Source organism: Trichoplusia ni, chromosome 14 (genome assembly GCF_003590095.1).
Source record: "Trichoplusia ni isolate ovarian cell line Hi5 chromosome 14, tn1, whole genome shotgun sequence".
Taxonomy (NCBI): Eukaryota; Metazoa; Arthropoda; class Insecta; order Lepidoptera; family Noctuidae; genus Trichoplusia; species Trichoplusia ni.
In genome coordinates this window covers 9,754,420-9,773,083 of record NC_039491.1, presented here as the reverse complement: position 1 = coordinate 9,773,083, position 18,664 = coordinate 9,754,420, and the positions used below count along the sequence as shown (strand labels likewise).

At 36.1% G+C, this 18,664-nt stretch overlaps 2 protein-coding genes across 2 annotated transcripts; both read right to left on the bottom strand.

Moving 5' to 3' along the window:
• Window positions 1–1,505: 1,505 nt before the first annotated feature.
• LOC113500470 (sphingosine-1-phosphate lyase) lies at window positions 1,506–18,191 on the bottom strand. The gene is made up of 11 exons (XM_026881282.1): window positions 17,888–18,191; window positions 17,227–17,364; window positions 16,639–16,854; window positions 15,021–15,229; window positions 12,655–12,888; window positions 10,210–10,419; window positions 9,625–9,745; window positions 8,463–8,580; window positions 7,986–8,132; window positions 2,497–2,617; window positions 1,506–2,095 (listed from the first exon to the last, which is right to left on the bottom strand). Exons 2-11 carry the CDS (start codon window positions 17,360–17,362, stop codon window positions 1,988–1,990), a joined length of 1,620 nt encoding a protein of 539 aa, XP_026737083.1. The 5' UTR covers window positions 17,363–17,364; window positions 17,888–18,191; the 3' UTR covers window positions 1,506–1,987.
• On the bottom strand, window positions 4,112–7,362 carry LOC113500467. The gene is made up of 3 exons (XM_026881280.1): window positions 6,797–7,362; window positions 6,341–6,571; window positions 4,112–6,112 (listed from the first exon to the last, which is right to left on the bottom strand). The coding sequence occupies exons 1-3, from the start codon at window positions 6,911–6,913 to the stop codon at window positions 4,127–4,129; spliced, it is 2,334 nt and encodes a 777-aa protein (XP_026737081.1). The 5' UTR covers window positions 6,914–7,362; the 3' UTR covers window positions 4,112–4,126.
• Window positions 18,192–18,664: the final 473 nt, after the last annotated feature.

The following is an 18,664-nucleotide window of genomic DNA, read 5'->3' as shown; positions in this document are numbered from 1 at the left end:
CCCGCAGTAGTTGACCGCCACCCCTCCCACAACGGCCAGCGTCCAGCCCAACACGAGGGCAATGAATTGCATGGTACCACTAATTACTATTAATTTTGTACATTTTTTATTTACCCGTCGCATCTACAATTTTGACAACGTTTGATAGATTTGATTTTGTAGTTTGTCTGCTTGGGGAGTCGAAGAAATAGGGTATGTCTATGAAGGTGGAATACGATGAGAATTTTATGCATGTGGATTTAGTTATGAATTTTAGTATTCCGTAGTGTTCTTGAATGGAGACCACGATAAGCAAACGCAGTATTGAACAAACTCCAGCCCGATGCGACCTAGACGTGCATACAGCCAACAAAAACTACTGAGCCAAACTTGATGAAACAACTATTTGAAAAAATACAAACAAAATTATTTTTAGTTTCGAGTTTGACTTAGAAAACTGCAATCACGACGCAAATCTCACTAGGCGACGTGTTGCGGGTTCGATCATAGCGTAGGACAAGTTTTTGTGATCTGTGAATGCTCGTTTATAGTCTAGTTGTCTCTGTGCATTTGTTTTGAATGTTTGTGAAACAAAGATTAAATTCCATAGGCCAGGAGACGATTTATGGAAAAGCAATAATCAAAAGGTAAGAAAATAATAAAACATAAGTCATTAAAATATAATTTAATAAAAATACATTATAACAAAACAAAAATATACAGCCAACATCCGAATCTGGGTATCATAATCTACAATAATAATTACATATTCCTCACCTAAGCAATACATTAGCAATAATAAAAATTGTAATTTGACTGTAATCGTTGTACACGTCGATATTTTAATAATAAAACATTATCATTATTTTTGTCCTATAAAAAATGTAATATCAAGTCCATTTATCAAACTTACATAAAAAAGTAAGAGGTATTTATACATTATTTGGAATGTAAGAAAACTACACCATACAGTTAATAAATGGTTTTTTTTTAACACTTTATTAATATTGGTGATGTAGTAAGATAATTTTTAAGTATTTAATAGAAAAACAGTTTATATTGCTGTATTATAAGACCTAGACGCTATGAATAAATAGTTTCCTACGTCGGTCCAAGACATCTAAGAATGTGTAAGAAAAATATTTTAAGTTAGTTAAAATGTCTAAAGAGTATAGCAAAGAAATGAATATAGGATCTTTAGACATACTCCAATTTATAATGGCATCGAATACGACTATAGTCCGATTTTTAATTCGAAGCATTAAAATGACAAAAAAAATGTCGATTCTAACACATCACTATTTATTTGGAATTAAAAACCTGCCACACTGGAAATGTCATTTTACTGCCTCGAATTAAAAATCGGACTATAGATGATATTACTGAAAATCAACCTTTTTCTAGCTTTAAGAATAATCTGTAAGTGAAGTAAACAAATAGAAATAATAAAAATACTGATGGTATTTTTATTGTGATGTATTTCTGTTTCAACGCTACTACAACAGATAATCAAGGTTAAGCAACGATTGTACTGTCATAAATGCGATAGGAGGGTATTTGGATAATTGATTTTGTGTGACTGTTTTGTACTCTGTCGGTAAAACAGTGATACTTGAATATAATAATAAGAATATTTTTGTTCTCGTTTAATTTATACTGTTATTTGGTTTTTAAATTCAATAGTAATAAGAAACATATCATTCTAGACATTTTAAACATGATTTGACACCTAAGTTACATTACTTTTTTAATATCATAGTGACAGACACGTCAGTGTTCACTTACGAATTAGCATTTGTAATATTTACTCTATATAATATAGATTAACCAAGGGAGCGACAGTATTACCTGGCAAAAACAATGAAACAACGATCAGTTAGCGAAAGGGTCTTAAGATCAATATTACAAAATTTTCGCTATTGCATTGTCTTTGCTAATTAGGTAATACTGTCTGCTCTAAGACTTGTTTTGAATATCATATTACGTAGCATTAAGTAGGCTCGTAAGTTTAATCTCCTTCAGTGGGTAAATAATACATAGAGTCAATGAAATATTTAGTGATGTCCGAAACAAGACTCCTGTCTGGGATCTCTTGAGCAACGCCGTATATCGCCATCTGTTGGTGAAAATTTGTGTTTAAATGTCAGTTATTTTGGATTAGACATTTTTAAATCTTGTTATGAATTATTTAAGGAGTAACAATTTATTATTTAGTGAAAAAAAGGTTTTAAAATTATTATATAAAAATGCAGCATTAGTAAAAGATATTGCTGAAGCATTATGAGACATAAATCAGAACATTAAGTTTTTTGTTATACCAATTAAACTTTATCTTACTGAGTAAGAATAACAGGACCATTGCACTCCGCATATAGTGTACCTACATACTACATCCATTTTTACCAGCTAACAGAGTTGTTTCATGTTGTTTCATCTATCATAGCCCTTAATTGTGGCACATGTAAGGCAACACCTGATTATACAATCTTGAGGCAGAATAGAGCTAGATGACGTTACCTTCCCGTCGGCGGGCTTGCCCCCGGCGCGGGCGCAGAGCGCGGCGGCGTCGCGCGCGTCGCGCAGGAACCTGTCGGCCACGCCCGCCTGCGTGTGCGCGTGGGTCACGCACATGTGCACGCTGCGGACGTACACATGCAGCGGTTATTGCCATGCACAAAAACTAAGGCAAACACTAAAGCAAGTAGTATATTGAAATTGATGGAATGACTTGAATATTTATATTGTTGTTTTGACTAAATTATTATATTCCAACAAAAATTTATTAGTGACCTGTTGGTCTAATGGCTAGTGGCCCTGACTGTTATACCCGAGGTTGTGGTAACGATTCTCACCTAGGACAAATGTTTACGTGATGGCACTCATTTGTTCTCTAGGTAATTTCTCTATATCATGGGTGTATTAAGAAATACATAATTCTCACAATACACACTTGGCTCAAATTGAAAATAGGTGACTTAATTTATTCATTTATAAATTTTTGTACACATAACGGCTAAACAATATGTAGAACAGAATCCTTAAAATTTGTCTCACACTACACTACATCTAATCAAAACCCTGTAATGTGTGATGTAACAAGAGTAATTAAATAAACAACCCACTCAAAGGAGAAAACCAAACTCCATAGAATCTTGGGCCTGGCGTTACAGAGCTGGAATTTTGCCATAAATTAGAGAACTTAGGTAGATTTCACGAGCCCAATTTTCACGTCTCTCAGCAATGGCCAAGTTGGTAAAATCAGACAATGTTTACACTGATTGTTGGTCTTAGCGAAACCTCCTTTTTAAAGTGAAACCTCCTTCTTCAAGATCTTTAGTGTAACCTCCTTCTTCAAAACCTGGGACTTGACAAGCGGTGCGCTATAAAAGACGGAGCGCGCTTAGCAACGCACACTTTGCTGTCATCTAGTATCGCTAGAACTTCTCCGTCTCCTTCGTTATATTTATTCAGCATAGCAGCCATATTGTTATTTCGATTGCCATTTATATTCTTTTGCAGTAATTAGAGTTTGATGTATTAATGTTAAGTTACCTTTGTTATGATTTGATATAACTGTTTGTGAAGTAAACATGCCTTATTTTTTAAAAACTGTCTTCACATCTGGTTTCTAAGATTAGGTTATTTTTTAATTTTTTTAACTGCTCTACATAAGGAATTTCTCCTATAGCTTGGGTGCGTTTACAAACATTAAAACTCACATACACAAAGTCCCAGATCCGGGACAACTGCATGTAGTTAATACAAATATTTGTTCCGTGCGGGAATCGACCCCACTACATGCTGCACACAAATTGCACACCACGATAATTAAATTAAAAATATGTTTTTGAGGCTGTTTTCTACGTAAATATGAAATTCACGTGCGCCGAGTTGTAGCGCATGCAACCTATCATGATGAGGTATAGGTACCTACCTACTTACATAAAAAGCGGTGAATTCAGATTAATATTCGTGAAAACCTCGAGGAGAAAACTATGTTTGCTAGATAAGGCCTACTACATCAATAATGGCATTTTTAAACATTTTATTTACTGCTAGGGGATTTGATGCTATCTGAAAATACAGTAAACTCAGATTGCAACAATAGGTTTATTAAAATAAAAAACCGTAGTTTTGAGATAGGGTTTTATTCAACATCTTCGTTGGGGTTATCATAATATAATAATACATTATCTAATAATTGTGCAGGAGGTAATTGACTACCCTGATGCCGTGCCCAACCAAGGTACCATATTATGCTCATGGTGTGGGCACAGCACCCAACCGTTCTTTTGCCAACGATACAGGTGCAGTAATATTGGATTATAGCATCCCTTCCACTTAAAGAGCTGTCAACTAATATATAAACGTAATACATTCTATTACTAATATGTCTGGATTTTATTCTTCCTCTTAACATCCAGGTTGAGACTGATGTTGCCAGTTCTTGCTGTAGGTCACCGGTTACTTCTCTACATACTTCTATAACAAATGAGCCATTTTCTCTAACGTGTTCGCCATAGTAAGAGCGGGCCTGTTTAATTTGGTATGTGCCCAAGGAGACAAGAATAAGTTCGCTGTATGTTAATACGGGAAACTCGCTAACATTATGTCTTTCGACATCTATTGCTTGGAACTGAGCTCTACGTCGATTTATATTGTTGTTAATCACATAGTTACTTAATTGATTTTCCACATTTATATACTGATTGATTTTTTGAAGAATATCTTGAGCATCACTACGGTTTGCGATAGGAGGGTGGAAAGCATTTATTAAAGCGGCAGCCACTTCAAAGTGTACCATTACATTTTTTGAAGCTCTATTAAAAAAATCTTGTCGAAATATCTTAAAATCTCGCTTGAACCTACCATTGACTACTTCTACAATCCATCTACATATTGTCACTGTTCTCGATTTATTGGCTTCAAGGGTTGACAATTGAGATTCACCCTGTTGCAAAGAAGATGGTACATATGTCCTATAGCCACAATCATTGAGTAAGGGCAAGGCATCCCGGAAGCCCCTATCCAATATAAATGCATCTCCAGATTCAAAGTATTGCCTTAGAAGAGATTCGTTTCCAAATTCTTTTTTAATTATTTCAGCGTCAGAAGTCGTCGCTGGATAGGGACCCCAAACATCAATTATGTATCCGTCTGTGCAAACAATCAAAAATGGTTTAACAAGATTTTGATACTTGTGCAAACTGTAAGTCTTTTTTTGGTACTTATAATTTGAGCTTTTCTGCACATAAACATATGTACCATCTAATACAACAATGGGTTTTACTTCACTGTTATGCCAACCAAACAGTTCATTTGGTATGAGAAGATTCCTTTCGATAATTTGCTGCTTATTAATGTGATTAAGTCCCAAGTGATGGGGCACAAAATAGTCGTACAACAGACTTCTAGCTTTACCCAGTTGAGTAACTAAAGTAGTTTTAGGTATTTGCAGAAGTGTTGACAGTCGATCATCTGAGTCCCCAGTCCTTAGTTTAATTAAATAAGCAGCTAATATTAAAGATCCATTTTTAAGGTTCAGAAACTGAGGCACTTCATTCAGTATCTGTCTGAATTGATCTTTGTTAAAACCAACCCAGTGGTAGAAAATATGATCTTCCATACACTCAATATTTTCGAAGTCCAAAATATTACAGTCGGCCTCTTTCAATGAAAACATGTCTTTAATTTGGTGTGCACTAAATGTGTTTATGATGTTATCACTGATATCATTGAGAAAATCCCAAGATGTGCATGTTAGGTGGATATCACACAGGCGATTATTTGCAGGTACATAATAATTATACATTTTAAGTAACTGTTTTCGCATTGTGTTTGTTATTCGGTTTCTTTCACGTCTCCGACATCCTTCCACAAAACATCTATTTTCAGTTTCAACAGCTCTATAATAATCTGGTAAAACAATAAAAGTTCCAACGGTAGGCGCCCTTGGTGCAGAATAAGTTTCTTGCCTTATTGGGGGTTCTTCTACATGAGGAATGTCCTGAGTATTTGGCACATTGACCGCTGATGAAGTTGCAGCAGATGTTGAGGGGCCTGATTGAAAATGCCGGGATGCTCTATTCGCTCGCACCCAACAAGAGTGACAGACAACACTTGAAGCACCCACCTGAAAATAATTTATTTCCATTAAAGGATGTCTTTACACCGGAGATGTGAGGTTTGTTATTGCACACTTTGAAAGATTAATTTAAAGAAATCCTGCAAATGAGCTTATCCGTTATCACTTTTCTCTATTTCACTAAAATGTTTTAACATTCCAAATTATTTTTTTTACTGTCCTTGTTAACACAAAAAATTGTCAAAAATAAACCGTGAATAACACTTATATACTTACCGTGCGTGGTAAGATCCATTCTCTTATAACTTTGTGTATTCTGCGTTCTTGAATTGTACCAGTTCTAAGTTGATGGCAGCGAATTCTTCTCAGAAGAGAACGTCCACAGTGAATACACACACGCCGATGTCCTATAGGCACCTGTTCACTCTCTTCTGGTCTATTTCCATCAAGAGATACAGTATTGGCATGATTCCAGCAAACTTGACAGATAAAGTCATTTTCATTTACCTGAAGCAAACATTTATCGAACATTACTAGCATTAGCATTTAGCAATAAGCATCTGAGTTAGGTACTTTAAGGAAAAAATAAGCGGTCTCAATATATTTGTACTGCAAGGACACAGGACTACTAAGAGAAGGAATAGGGCGTTATTAGCGATGCAGATTCAGTACAGATAGGTGATATTACACGCTTACAAAAATAATTTCCTTACAGAAATATCGCATACTAACCGATTGAGGCGCGACCCATTCCTGTACAAGTGAAATAATCACTTCATCTTCCAATCTTCGCCTTCCTATTGTGTTGCAGCGGTCCGTTGCAATTCCACAATTAATGCACAAGCTCATGATAACCAATGGTCAGAAGAGCGATACCCGGATCGGTTTTCCGGCAAAGGTCAGCAGGAAAGCAGGTTACAGTGTCCAATATGCAAGCGAGGGTCAGGAAGAAAGCAAACAGTTTCGGAGTCCAGATCGAAATAAACGTCGAGAAATTGAAAAGCACATTCACTAGCGCAAAGATACGAAAAGCGAATGACACTAATCAAAAACGGTAACAATTGTCAGAGGTTGACATAGACATTTGCCATTTATTAGAGTAATCCATGTGAAATACGCATTGAAATCGATTTTTTCAATCGGGAATTCAATTTTCAAATTATTTCCTTTAATGACATCTTAATTGGGAATAGCTCGTAGCTAAGCTATAACCGCTTAAGTGAATCGGACATAGATTAAGCTGCGCTTGACGCGGTTGGTCCGTAGATGGGTGACCATCTTTGTCATAACGAGTTCCTCCGTGTTTCCGCAGGCTCTTTGAATTGTGGGTCCCGGCTTTTATTTCTAAATCTTTGTCAGTCGTTACAGATAGTAACGTCAGAAGCTTGAAAGGCTGACAACCAGTCTAGCTAAGGGGTATCATGTTGCCCAGGTAACTGGTTTGAGGAGGTTAGACAGGCAGTCGCTCCTTGTAAAACACTGGTACTTAGCTGAATTCGGTTAGACTGGTAGCCGACCCCTACACAGTTCGGAAAAGGCTAGCCGATGATGAATGATTTTTATCCTGATTACGTAAAAATATATTATTCAATTATAATTTGTAATGATTGATATGCGCTTAATCGATTACATTCTAGGTACACTCTATTGTTTAATGCTAGTGTTTGCAAATGAAGTTATGTACAATAAAATAAATACTTAAACGGTTTACAAAGATTGTTTTAAATAGAAAAATAGAAATGTACTTTTTTTTAAACTTGGCCATTGTAATTGTTGCTAAGATTTAAATGGGTTAACTAAGAAAAATAATAGAATTTTTTGGTACATATTTCATTCGTGTAACGGCTAGGCCCAGAATCGGGTTTCTCCTTTTACAATGAACATACACCTACTATAAACCTTTTAACAATACATGACTCACCCAGATGGGAACTGCAGTGCGTTCAGACTCCACCCCTGCTTATGCAGCAACTCGGCCAGCTTGAAGATATCGTACTGTTTGGACCCGAACGCTATCACCGTCGTCGAGGGCTTGCCGAACACAAAGAGACCAGGGATTTTGCGTATTCTGAAAATTTATAATATGAATGTTGTATAACGAAAATTGATTTTATCAAGTATGAGAAGAAAGATTGCCTTGCCTAGCATTCTGGTCTTAATACAGGCTAGTTAAAAAAGTACGAACTAATATTATTAAGCTGAAGTTTTTGTTATGACAGCGTAGAACTAAGCAAGTTATTGACTTAATACTGTTTGTCATAGCAATAAAAAAGCTCGTTTAAGTTGTTTTTTTTGTCAAATAACCAATAGACAAGGTCTTAATCTTAATATTATTAACGCTTGCCTTTTTAACAAACTTCGCAAACAGACCTCATTATAAGCCTATAGGAATACCTACTCAGTTTCTATGTATCTGGCGGTGGTAACAATCTCGTCAGTCATCTGCACGTAGCGAGACTTTCCTACGAACATCATGGTCGCCCAGCACGCAGCTATCAGGCCGCCAGCGCGACTGCCTGTATGGAAAAATAATTTTATTATTATTATTACTTTATTAATAGATTTTACATAAGACCTGGTCCAGATCGGTCTTTCGCTGCGGTTTTGAGGCAGTTGAGAGTTTCACATTGACAATAAAAAAATGTTTTCTTTAACAAAAAAGCAGAAAGGGAACGAAGTGTCTACGCTCTATAAAAAGTCGACATTTAGGAGTACCCTTGTCTAGCATTATTTTGAGCATAAAAAAGTGTCTGTTCAAGTCATTACTAGAATTTTATTTTTAACGATCGATATAAAAAGTTGACTTATGTATCTGACTATATTTACCATCATAGCTCCCGAAAGCATTGAGTGATATCGAGTGCGCAGTCTAAAATTTGTGAGGGGTGAAACTGGGTAAGTATAATACGTCATAATCATCACCAGCCTAGCCTATTTCCAATTATGTTAGGGTCGGTTTCCAGTTTTACCACATACAGCTAAGTACCAGTGTTTTACGAATAGCTAAAACCACGACATATTATCTTTATAGCGAAAACTTATATGACATTTAGAAACAATTGGCTATAAATATTCTACATGTAACACATGAGGTCAAGGTCGATATCTTATATCGGATGTTCTCGGTTGACGTTGCCGTACTAAGTATGCATTGTGATAATTTGTTTTGACGTTCGCTCGGCTGACAATGAGACCCAATTATTATAGTAGTTTATACATTGGTGTGTAATTTTGTACAGGATTGTTTCTCTAGAATAATTTCATATATGTGTGTGATAGAAATAACTTCTACCAAAAAGAATTTATTGAAAAAAAAGAGGATATATTTTTGATTTTTTTTTTGTTATTTTTGTGTCTTTCTTTCTGATGCAGTGGTACTTTGAACAAAGCATTATCATTTCATATCATTCAAATTGATCGAGATTGAACTTCGTTTTGCCCACATGGTAAGGATTAAAGACAATTCGTGTTTTTCAATTTTCTAATCAAAAACAAGATTAAAGACAATTTCCTTGCCATGACTAACCGGGAAAATGTCATTATCTACTATTGATACATACCGTTGACAGTGGGTGACCCGTACACACCGCCGGGCCACTCGGTAGTGACTGTGTACTGATGATGTCTGTACTCTTCCTTCCTGTACAGAACCACTGATGTGCCCTTAGGTGCGAAGCCGTACTGGGGACAATAATTAAACTTTGAATGAAAACTCATTACGAAAGAAAAAATGCCAATGGTATGGATGCCGATCGATACGATGAGCTTTTAAATCGGGACCGCACTTACACAGCACATTATATGGTCTTGTTTTTACTAGTGGACAGATCCTGCAAGAACTCATAGTAAGGGAACTTTAAGCTAGGCCCAGCGTTGCCGATTTAAAACCAGGCTACTAGCAAAAGGGGTAATTTTTTAAAGTTGATACCACCATTACCATACCATAGCCATAGTTATTTCATTTTACCAAAAGTGGAAGTAGAGTAACAATAATCCGCCGTAATATATGGAGCAAGCGTTTTCATTTTCTTTGGTTTTCATAGCAAATCTGAATTGATTCTATTTCGTATTGTTGCTTAATCGAAATCTGACATCCAATGGGTAAAGCCACAGAAAACCTAATAAAAGACAATATACCTTCATACCTTATGCGTATCAGCAGATATACTAGCAACTCCGGGTAGGCGAAAGTCGAACACGGGTACGGGATGCCCAGCGTCGGGCATGAAGGCGGCCACGAAGCCTCCCAGACACGCGTCCACGTGGAGAGGGACGTCGTACTCGACGGCCACGTCAGACAGGGCGATAATATCGTCCATAGTACCGTATGGGTAGTTGGGGGCTGAGCCTACGATCTGGAAAGGAAAGATAGAATGAGTGGTAGTGATATTAGATCCTACTAACTCCTATTTTCAAAAGTAGAAAGTTTGAACGTATGTATGTAGGATGTTTGTTCCTCTTTCACGCAAAAACACTGAAGGGATTTAGACGAAACTAGACGAACTAGAGTACACAGATTTATTTTCATCCCGATCGTATTTTCAGTAGAGAGCCTACGGGCAAAAGCTAGTAATACTCGTATATAATTAAGCGAAACAATTTCGCACTTATGATTTCAATACTTGTGTTGCGAGGGTTTCACAAAAAATTAAGTCACATGAACAAAGACACCCAGTCTCTCATAACAAGCATTCGTGGATTACGCATTATGCTTGTCCAACGAGGATCGTACCTGCGACAGGTCGCGCCAATTATTAGCATATATATTACTAGCATTTTAAAGATTTTAAACGTTATATAGTACGGCCATTACAGCTTGGCGCTGCGTACAAGAGATAAAGGCTGCTTAGAGCGAGATCAAAGTATACAACCAATTTATGTGATACAGAGACAGCTATATTTTGTAGCTCTTTCCGACGTGCCAAGTAACACTGGTCGTAACGTAATAAATCATCGCATTAGTGTATTTTTAGTAAATATCGCTATTTATATCCTAAACTGTCACAATAATGAAATTTGAACATTTTTATTTGATTTAATAGTAGGTATGTAATAGCTTCCCAGCAATTTTCTTTAAAATAAATAATAACTTTAATTCCTTGAAAAAGAATGATCGATAGAATGTAATTATTAACTAAATGTATGTATGTACGTACAACCAACAAAATTGATTCATGACCGACCATAAACTTATTTCTTAAAGACCATTTAAATACAATAAGGTCGACATTTCAGTGAACATATATTATCATGGCAACGACAATGCTACCTGCCATGTAATTACATAAAGATGATATATTTGAAAAATTTATATGCATGGAAATTAATGTACGGTTCCAACATTTACAACATAAAATTTTACACTTCCAATTTTGTAAAGTGTTTTGAAATAAAATTATAAAAACAAAAACAATGCTTTGGGTTTCAATAAATTGCAATAATATTTGATTAAAAAATGAATATTGATGTTTATCTAAAATGTACCCTGCTGAAGTGTTGAAAAAGTTCAAATTTGTATATATCTCGTAGCTTGCTTAATATTAAGAGGTTCTGAGTGTTCAAAGAGTTGTTCTCTGTTTGTTTTTTGACGTCAATTTTGTTGATTCTACTAAGTAAAATCGTATACTTAAAGTCGCTATTTGTTACGAAGAACGATAATCGCTTGAGTTTGTTAATAAAACGAGTGTTCAAATATCTCATTATAAAAAATAATGACTAGGATAATGTTATCTCAAATCTTATCTTAAATCAAATAATGAAAAATGTCTGTAGCTACAACAAAGAAATATGTATAGTAGTATATAGTGCCTTCCTATATGACTATACTAGCTGTTGCTCGCGGCTTTGCCCGGCCTGCATGTCGGTTCTTGCAGCAAATTTATTAAAGTCCTTAAACGCAATTGGATAAAAGCAGCCTATGTTATCGAAATCGGTCCAGCCGTTTCACAGGGAAGAGATAGTGAGCACACATACTATCGCAATTATAATATTAGTAATATGATAGTGTCTTCAAATAAGTATGAATGATATTTTATCTTCTATTTTAAGTCGGAGCTCTTAGAAAAGTGTCAATTTGTCACGTGACAGACTATTCATCTCAATACATTTGTCCGGTCAGCGTCACCACGTGTAAAAAACATCACTTTGTCTTAATAAACGGACTGTCTGAACATTCTCGAACGCAATGACAACAGACTATCAATTTGTTAAATCGCCATTTGTGTTATTGACAGGTAAGTCTAGAGTCCGAAACGACCAATAGACTGCAAGAATCGCAATAGAAATTCGATATGTAAAATATTTTTTTGCCTTTTAAAAATCTTGTTCAAAGACCAAATATAAAATTACTTTTTCAGATGGCTACCCAAAAAAGTACTGTAATTATTTCAGGATTACTGCATGTAATTATTACTGCACCTTATTAAATCCGCCATAACTTCGAAATATGTATTTTGGAAATGATACTCAATACATCCTTACGTCCTCACTAATAAAACTGGCTGTACTTGTAAGGCAAAAAAGTCTTTCAAATTTTATTTGCGCTGCCTTTTCTGAACACATTACAAAAAATATATTTTGCCGGTACTTACCAAACAAGTCCTTCTTCCGATAGCCTTCTTAACCTTCTCGACATCCACGGTCATTGTGTCCTGGTTAACCGGGATAGTCTTGACTGACAGACCAAGGTACTGAGCGGCCTTGTCGAAGGCAGAGTGGACGGTGGATGGCACTATGATTTGAGGGTTGGAAATGCCTTTGCTGTAAGCGAGGTCCCTGAAGGCTTTGCAGGCCATAATGATGGATTCTGTACCACCTGTTGTGACCTAGAAGATAAATGTTTGTTGGTTATTCTTCAGCAGTTGTGTAATTTATGTCATGTATGGGTGTGGGGAGTCCATTAGGGCTGCCGGGCCAGCGGGATTGAACACAAAGGTTAAAGCGGCCCCGGTCCGCAAAAGGGTAAAAGAAGTACCATGGATGGGTTGTAGTCAGTAAGTCTGACAATCCCTTCCACTTAAACCAAAGCTGAAAAAAAGTTGTAGAGGACAAATGCAGTATGTATTCCATTTGTTAGGCATGGTATGAGACTATTTGAACCATGAACTACATATTTGAACCATTTGTAAATATTTTAAAAAATCAAGTGTCCTTTTATTTCTTATTACTAAGCTTGGCTTTACTTTTATTCTTATTGGCGTCAACAATAGTTGTTTGAAAGTTGTTGACCTAAAATTTGGACCGGAACTATTCTCACGGAGAAACCGAAACATGTAAATAGGACGCAAAGGGATATTACTTGGTACCCGGCAACCGACAGCATATTTTAGGTAAAACTGATGACAAATAATGAACAAAATAATTTGGACATTACGACTTTGTTCCATGCATTAATGTATAAGTTTCCCCTTGTGTTAATGTGCAGTACATTACCATCGCATGACAATGCACCCGGCTCGTAACCTTGCACACAAGCATATTTAATGAGGTCGACCACACACGAACTGGAGAAGTAGGTATCGAATGCTTTAATTGATGAAAAATATATGTTTTTCGTTCTTCCACATAAGATCAGCGAATAACCAAAGATTGAATGAGAAAGGCATGTACGTAGGTATGTATGCCTAATGGTATGAATTTTAGACTGCTGTTTCAAAGGTAATAGATTCGAAATCCAGCAAAAAAAACGTTGAATACAAGTGCCAAAAACGATGAAGAAAAAGATCGTGAGGGGACCAGCACAGCAAAGTTTTGCATGGGATATTTTTATGGGTATATATATTGCTACGGGCGGCTAGAACTCGGACACCAGGATGTACCTATATCAACTATTCAAAGCAAAAAAGAAGACTTATTTTTTCTTTTCTATGTTCAATGACTGCCCTTCATCCTGGTTAACTTCTAAACAATCTAAACTCTTATATAGCCGGCCTAACACGCTATAATACAAATAAGTATAGTATAAGTACAGCCACAAAAACAAGTGGATGAGTATAGTAAAAAAAAAATATTCAAGTAAGTTCTTACGTCAAGAATCACTACGTCAAAGAGTTTTTATTGTTACTATTCGTGTATTATCTTTGTTATCGTCTCAGCGCTCGGATAATTATAATTTGTTTACAAGGTCAAGAATGTTTGAGTATTTGAGCTTGTTTAGTCGGTGCAGGCATACTTAGATAGCTGAGTTACGAATGTTTTAATTAGGTGGTAAAGCTAGGGGGTTGACTTCGAACTCAGTGAAATAAGAATTATATCATCCGTCTTTGTATACCCAGTCTTTCAATGTTTTTAAAAAAATGTATAGAAGTAACACCCCGTATTCTAATTTTGAATATCAGTTCGATATCATCCTAGTATCAGATATTCGCAGCTGTCATTACCCATTGTAGAACTTTTCCAACTTATAAGCTACGGGCTATCATAATTATGATCGATAGTCCAACTGATTAGAAAATAACTTTAGTCATTTTGTAGGTATAGGACTTATTGAGTTGGAAACACGCAGGAGTGGATGAATAAACTCAAAAGTTTCTGGGTGACATTACTACCACATAAGCATTGCTATTACCCGCACCCAGGGGACGGTTCGGGGTTTGTCGAACTTCCCTTTAAGTCACGTCCTTGCCTAAACCGGAGTAGGCTTCACTAGTTTATGATGTTCTCCACGACTTCATCAGGCCTTGATCTATGAATGAGCCTTTCCAGAGCAGTAGCTATAAAATAACCGCTTACTTCATCTGAAGATGATAGGTTGATCACAGTTCGATACCCAAAAGAGAGAATGATCTTTATGTATGTTGTATAATGTCGGTGAATCTCATAGTTTTGATCTGTTTTCTCTAATCCCGCACTAAGTACATCAACCTTTGTGCTGCGGGATGTTTAAAAAAATAAAAGACAACAAATTCTTAATGCGGGAGTGAAGACAGCATTAGCATTAGCATAAGCAGTAACATACCGTGCCACAGCAATCATCATCTCCATGGAACAGGTTGATGGCCATCCTGACGACCTCGGCCTCCATTTTGTTGATCCCTGGGAACACGTCGGCGTGCAGCGGGTTGGTGTAGGCGGTGAGCGAGTACGCCTCGCACGCCACCTTGCTGATTTCTTCGCTGACGTGGTACACTGCGCCAGATACGCTCCCGCCTTTCCAGTCATAGGAACCTAATTTGGGGAGAAATTTTAGATGATATCATATTTTGAATGGTGTTTTTCCTAAGTTCGAGGGAATGTAACATCTCTTCAGCCTTGCCAAGGAACCTACTTCTTAGTAGGTTGCTTTAGCTGGTAAGTCATGATCGTTAATTGGAGTGGCAATTATGGCATAAGAAAAGGAAAGATGAGCCTAATTTTGCCTAATGTTTAGCCGTAAAATACTAAATTTTGTATATGTATATGTATGTATCGTGTGAGACTAAAGACAGACCAAAAAGTTAAATCAAAATAAATACATTATCCTAAACTAGACCGAATTTCCGGAATTATGTGTTATTATTGTTAAGGCGAAGTCGCGGTCACTCCTAAAAGCAGTACAATAACTAATCAAATAATGTGTACGAAACCTTCCGTGAGACACGATAACCATTTAGGATTCCGCTCACGCGAAAATATCGCCAACGTGTAATTAACGCGTCAGTTTAATGAGCATGGTATAGAGGTCTGTCCCGGATCCCAAAAGGAGGCAGCATTTCGGAAAGAATTACTATTATATTTCTTCAATTTTGAATAATGTTCATGAGAAATAGGTATATTTTGCCTACGATCACTTTTTAAAGTAATATTATTTTGGATCAGAGTTGTGGAGACGTCACTTCACGCTATGGAGTGCAATGTCACTTTAATTTTATCCAGGCTTATGATTTTGTAGCAGGCCTTTTCGTAGCCCCCAGATACCTTATAAGATAACTCGGTTGTCGGAAGTCGGAGTCATGCCAAATTATACATATAAGGGAATAAAAATGTCGATGTTAATTATCCGTGTCCCTTAGCAGTATAAAAGCAAACCACTTAACATTCCTATAACCAACTTAGGAATAGTATATGGATAGCAACAGTAAATCGCATGGCCTATCCATATCTGATCTCTCACGTGCTCCTGGAGTGCACGAGAGTAGCAAACTAAACAAACTACGGGGCAGGAATTTTCATCCCAGGCGACTTTAGCTCTTCTGGGGGATGGCTGGACTGACTGCCTTCCAAAGTCTCGGTGAGTTTGGGAAACAGCGGAGACGCAGAATTAGCAAATTTTGAGCCTACGTGCTTACTACCAAGTAACTATAATATCTAAACTCTTACACTAGGATAAAGATTTAATCTTTTCCTCATAAGATCGTAAAATCTTAACGTGTTGATAAATCGCTGTTTGTTTTACTAGTCTAACCATTAAATTATGTTATCTAGTGAGATGGGTTCTGAAGGCGAGTCATCCTCCATAATCATCGAAAATACGATATTCAATGGTATTCTAGTTGTTGTAGATGATTTTTTTGAAACCTCTTGTTTCATTAAAATACTGAGACAATTGTCATTGCTCCTTTAAACGTAAAACTTCAACCAGATGACAATCCACTTACCCAAATTGACATGATCTTTGACTTCCTCCATGACCTGTTCAGCATTGAGCCCAGCGTCAGGCAGCACACGTCTAACAGTGACTCCTGCTAGCCTCTTGGTGACATCCTTCTTGAAGTCACCTTTTATTTGAGACATTTTCTCCTCAATCTTCCTCCTGACGATGGGAATGTGACGCAGCCATCTGAAGAATTCTTTTCGCATTCTTGTTGTAACACCTGTTGAGAAAATTAATGTAATATCATTGTTGCTTCATATTTCACAGTAAGTGTTGAGTGAATTTATTGCCTTTGTTTTCTAAGTTTAAGTTAGAGATGTTATTCAAATGATACAACTAAATAGAGATTAGATGTCAAGTCCCATGCATAAAATAATGTAGGAAAGCATACATTGTTTTGAACTGATATATAACTGATTATTTATAAAGAATAGTAATTTGCTTTCAGCTTCAAGTCTAAATGCCATATTTAGAGCCTTTGTCCTTTAAGAGTCTTTGCCTACTTTAAGTCTACTGAAGAAGTTGAAGCTTACAAGACTGTGAAAGACTTATCTTCTTTGACTATTTTACAGGATTATTCATATAAACTTACTTTCTTGTGCATTGTACAGACTGTGGGCCCATACTATAGCTAGCACTGAAGATGCTGTCATCGTCACTATTTGCCATGGCTCCTTCCCCTCAAACAGCCGGTTGACGGCCTTTAAAGGCTGCGGACGCTCACTCATGGCTGAAATACAGTAACTATTGTACCAGATGTAGCATCACCTAGGTGAAGGGTTAGATGCACACAAGGCAGGATAGAGGCCTATATGCTGTGGCATAGGACAATCAGAGTTGATGATAAACAAATATAAGAAGGCAATGGGAAACGCTATTCAAACTTGATCTTAATAAAACTAGAATGGCTTTAATTGAAATATAAAGGACTTCCATTGTATTCTGGCTTATCTCTCATTTACTTTAGTACATGTATATATTTTAATGTCAATGAACTGCTAGATTAATTAAATTCATTAGCAGTATCAAAGTCCATTTTAAAGATGATTCGATTTTCATTGCAGGCAGTATTGTGATGCTTTAATCTTGCAATATTTATTAATTGAGTATAAAATTAGTATTCAAAACAAAGTATACAAATACTAAACGGTAAAAGATTTAATACGCCGGTAATTTCAAGTATTGTTTGCTCGTATGATATCGGAAAATGTTGACCTCTTCTATGAAATTAATAACAATTATTATGTACTTACCGAAAGACGATTGTAAAAACTACTGAATATTAATTTTCTTATCACAACTTTGGGCTCAATCAATTTTCTTGACAATACATAATCACGATATTACACAATGATAACGTTTATTCAAATACGGATTATATTCGTAAATAGATAACACTTGGTGATACACTTCGAAGTTACACCAAATACTGATAAAATGATAAAATAAATGTAATGTACAAGCACTAATCTACCTTTAGTATTACTAATTAAACATCGTCAAAGAGTAAAAAGACCCAATAATCAAATTTTACTGTATGAACCACCGACCAATACGCGCGAAGCACAATTTTTATTTCCATCTAGCAGGTGGTAGTGACGTGCTTTTTATCGATTTCATTGTATCAATTAAATGTAAGATAATTTTACATAATCAATAGAAAAATAACTTATTTAATAGCTATCAATGTAACGTAGTATTTTTTCTGTTATCCGGAAATTTCAAAGTCAATAACACATTAAAGATTTTAGAAAACTTAAGGACCAAAATTCAAATGTCATCTTTCTTTCATCAATTTATGTATGGTAAAGAAGTTTCACAACACAAGTTTTATTAGAAGTAAAATGGATTTCACGCTACTTAATTTAAGCTACGCACCTACTTTTATTATTATTTATATGTGAATTAAATCGATATCTCTTTAACCACATTCTGCTTAAATATCGATTTCTATTGCACGGACCTCACTAGATATCATATCTGTCAAATTTTACTGCTCGAGCTCCTATGATTTTCGCGTTCCAGTTTAA

Bases quoted from the DNA above. Each gene is read 5' to 3' on its own strand.
- LOC113500467 (XM_026881280.1), bottom strand. From the start codon at position 6,913: ATGAGCTTGTGCATTAATTGTGGAATTGCAACGGACCGCTGCAACACA. The intron at 6,572-6,796 runs GTTAGTATGCGA...TGTTTGCTTCAG, and splicing joins AATGGGTCGCGCCTCAATCG to GTAAATGAAAATGACTTTAT. The intron at 6,113-6,340 runs GTAAGTATATAA...AATTATTTTCAG, and splicing joins AATGGATCTTACCACGCACG to GTGGGTGCTTCAAGTGTTGT.
- LOC113500470 (XM_026881282.1), bottom strand. From the start codon at position 17,362: ATGAGTGAGCGTCCGCAGCCTTTAAAGGCCGTCAACCGGCTGTTTGAG. The intron at 8,133-8,462 runs GTAGGTATTCCT...ATAAATTTTCAG, and splicing joins GCCAGATACATAGAAACTGA to AATACGCAAAATCCCTGGTC. The intron at 2,618-7,985 runs GTGAGTCATGTA...GTACGTCCGCAG, and splicing joins GCACTGCAGTTCCCATCTGG to CGTGCACATGTGCGTGACCC.